The sequence below is a fragment of the Sinocyclocheilus rhinocerous genome, unplaced genomic scaffold (assembly GCF_001515625.1).
Source record: "Sinocyclocheilus rhinocerous isolate Xijiao unplaced genomic scaffold, SAMN03320098_v1.1 scaffold100, whole genome shotgun sequence".
Classification (NCBI taxonomy): Eukaryota; Metazoa; Chordata; class Actinopteri; order Cypriniformes; family Cyprinidae; genus Sinocyclocheilus; species Sinocyclocheilus rhinocerous.
This window is the reverse complement of record NW_015624543.1, coordinates 1,252,795-1,256,423: the sequence shown is the minus strand read 5'-3', so window position 1 is coordinate 1,256,423 and position 3,629 is coordinate 1,252,795. Positions and strand designations below refer to the sequence as shown.

The window sequence follows — 3,629 nt, the reverse complement described above, 5'->3', positions numbered from 1 at the left end:
ATGGCCCATCCCTTTTTTTTATGATGTCTCCTCCTCAGCCATATCTTCTGAGGGACAGACACATTTCAGCCAAGGTCAAAGGTCAAAGGTGAATGCGCAGATTTGTTTCACATATATATATATATATATATATATATATATATATATATATTCCACTGGGCGGGATGGTCTAATACATGTAATATGCTAATTCATTACAGTTTCATTAAAGAATCATTTCCGATTCAGGGCTCATCAGAGATGGAGGCAGAACTGTTCGTCCTTGAAACATGAGACATTGTGTCTTTCAAGTATTATAAATAGCACAGCATATTTAATGTGCATTTGATGATAAGAGCTCTGCTCTCAGGTTTATTAGCAAAGGATTCAGTGAGTTTGTTTTGTATTAAATGGCCAACCAGGTCACCAGCTCAATTAAAACTCCACTGTTGATGTGAGTTTGAGTTAAATTGAGTTTATAAAACTTTGAAAATGTGTTGTCTGTTCCTTTTCTGTAAAGCATAGCCAAACTGCAATTACTTGTATATATATATACTCCAATCCATGTAATTTCTTTGGAGGAATTGATAAAGTTTTCCTCATTTGGCAGTTTGATAAATTGTAGTAGGATTGTACTTGTGGGTCTGTTTTTATTATTCACCGTTAGTAAATAATTGATGCATCCTGCCAGGACATTTACTATTAATCTAGTATTAATCTAGCAAATGATTGTACGATTTCTGTTTAACTGGGCAGTTTCGTATAATGTAAAGATGTCCAGACAAGACATTGAGCAAGTGGCAAATGTTTATTTTCTCCTGGAAGTGGAACTCTAATGATGTCTAATTTCTCTAAGGTCTATTTTATTGAATGGTACATGCCATAATGAATGAAACCCACCAGAAGGTTCAACTACTGGCTGAAACTTAATGTTTCTAATTGAACCTTTTGTTTTCAAGCTTGTTGTTAAGCCTGCAATGAAAAAAGAATGATTGAGTCATTTTGGTGTGCCACTTATGCTTTTATTACAGTTTTTCTCGATTGCTTAAACACATTTCTTTAAACTATGCCTCGTATTCTCAAAACAGTAAACACAAATCCATAACATCTCACCCAATTCCCCAAACATCCTATTTTCAGGTCAAAATGAAGCTCTACACTCAAAACCATTCACTCTTGCTGAAAAACCAAACTTTTCCCTCAGACATCACACACAAGCTTTCAAAAACACACACACTACAAGTATGTATTACACACTGGTGCAATAAATTCAAAACAATATATCCAAAACTGGTAAGTTATGTTGCTTGTGGTTCTCCCCCTCAAAAACCTTTTCACATGAACACAAAAGACACAACCAATGTATACATTGGCACATTTTTATTCATTCATGTACTACACAGCACAACTGTAAAAAACTAAATTTAAAAATTATTCCGCCTCAGCATCCCGTCATTGTTCTGGGTCAGGCCAGAGAATCTCGTCCACATCATAGGCTATATTGGCCCTAGCGTCGGTTATCCGACGTGACGTCGAGAGTGACCGACTGAAAGGGAACCTTGGGTTATTGGTAAACCAGTCACGAACCAGAGCAATGTACGAGTTTTGCAGTAACAGTTCACCAAATCTGACTCATGTGTTAAAGCAGGGGAATAGTGTTTATAGTTCAGCAAAATGGGTGTGCTTTTTGAAAAATGGCGTTATGGTTTTGAAATTTTAGTTCAACAGCCTGGTTATAGTGTTTTAGCAATCGAGAAAAACTGTAAGACCACTGTCGAGCGTAATATTGACTAGTCTTTGTCTCCATTTCTCATCTAGGTGCAGCTGGAGGTCAGAGAGGATTTCTTGGATGTATCCGCTCTCTGAAGATGAACGGGGTGACCCTTGACTTAGAAGAGAGGGCAAAAGTCACTCCTGGTGTAAAACCTGGCTGTTCGGGTCACTGCACCAGTTTTGGGATGTATTGCCGTAATGGCGGCAAGTGTGTGGAGAAATACAACGGCTATTCCTGTGACTGCTCCACCACTGCTTATGATGGGCCTTTCTGTTCAAAAGGTCAGTATGCATATGCAGATTAGAAATTCATACTTTTAAAAAGTTTTCTGTGAAGTCTATACACCTTAACCAGAGATATGACACCGAAGAGTTCTCTAAACTTGTAACGGAGCGGGAATATCTGAGGGCCACTCTTTGCATGTAAGCTCCGCCTCCCTCATTTGAATATAGTAATAGCATCACTGACATGAGCAGGCGCCTTCTGTAGTTTGTGCTCTATGTCAAGACCTCCATCAAGCATCTCATGCTGTCTGTTTAAAGATGGCGACTCGCTGTGAGTCAAGGCCTCTGGTGGTTGCCCTCAGCTTTCAACATCTCCTTCTGTTTGAAATATGCATGAACAACCTCGTAATTGCATGGTTTAACTCACATTTCCATTTTACACATGTTTACTTGTGCCGTCTAGGGTATTGCAGTCAATATCGAATTCTCTCAGATTCTTTGCCTCTGGGTCAGTGCAATTGCTCCCACAGGCTGCCTTACATCTGTGGCTCAATTCTACATATCACCTTCACTCCAGGAAGAGGAATCTCTTTGCTGCTTCATTTGGATTTGGAGCTATTGATGTGATGTGTTTCTTCTCATGTCTATATGCAATTTAGTGCAATTTTTTCTAGATTTAAAGGGTTAGCTCACCCAAAAATGCTAATTTACTTACCCTCATGTCGCTCCAAACCTGTATGAGTTTCTATCTTTTGCAGAACACAAAAGAAGATATGAAGAAGAAAAATAAGAAGAAAAATTTGTTTGTTTTTTCTTTTTTGCTTGTTTGTTTTTAGGTAAGTACATGATACTCAATTGGGTCATAGTGTTTTTTGTTCATTTCGTTTCGTTTCGTTTCGTTTTGGACCCCATTGACTTTAATTGTATGGTTTAAAAAACTAACAAACAAAAAGCAATTCTTCAAAATACAATTCTTCTTTTGTGTTCCACATTAGAAAGACAGTCATACAGGTTTGGAATGGCCTGAGGGTGAGTAAATAATGAATTTTTTGAGGGTGTACTATCCCTCTACCTAAATGCAAAGCCAATAAGATATAGAGAATGACAAAATAACCCTTTTACTACCTAAAAATTTGATATTTCTAAAATATCTGGGCTCATTTAAGACTGGTCTAAGAAAAGTAACTCTGAAAAGCCTGTTCACACCAAAAGCAAAACTCACAGATAGAAAATGTTTTACAAAAAAATAGGGATGCACCAATACCGAGCTCTTGTACTCGTACTTGTACTCGTTAAAATGCCCCGATACCAAACGCCGATACCACACAGCATGTGATAAGTGCCATATTCAGACAAAGAAACACCAACAACAGACAGCAGAATGGAGTTATTAGAGATTAAGGATGTCTACGAAGTATATGTATGCAATGAATATAATGTTAAACATTCAGTATTAACGCCTGTATAGCTGATGTGCGCAAGCTGATAAGCAAAGCACGCTGAGTGGATTGTGCGCGCAGCGGCGCAGATGCACGAGCTTGTCCAGTGAATATGCCTTTCTCACAAACATCACTGGAAAGCTTGTAGTTCGGTCGGATGTGTCAAAAACAAGTAAGTAAAACAATGCACAAGTTACTTAACGAGAGAGAGAG

At 38.1% G+C, this 3,629-nt stretch overlaps 1 protein-coding gene across 1 annotated transcript in view; it reads left to right on the top strand.

The window, feature by feature from the left end:
• The window catches only part of LOC107741949 (contactin-associated protein-like 2), a 204,760-nt gene that overhangs the window by 156,973 nt on the left and 44,158 nt on the right, over positions 1 to 3,629 (top strand). The window contains exon 15 of the mRNA XM_016554763.1: positions 1,798 to 2,034. Within this exon, the coding sequence (XP_016410249.1) occupies positions 1,798 to 2,034 (237 nt within the window). The remainder of the gene's footprint in view (positions 1 to 1,797; positions 2,035 to 3,629) is intronic.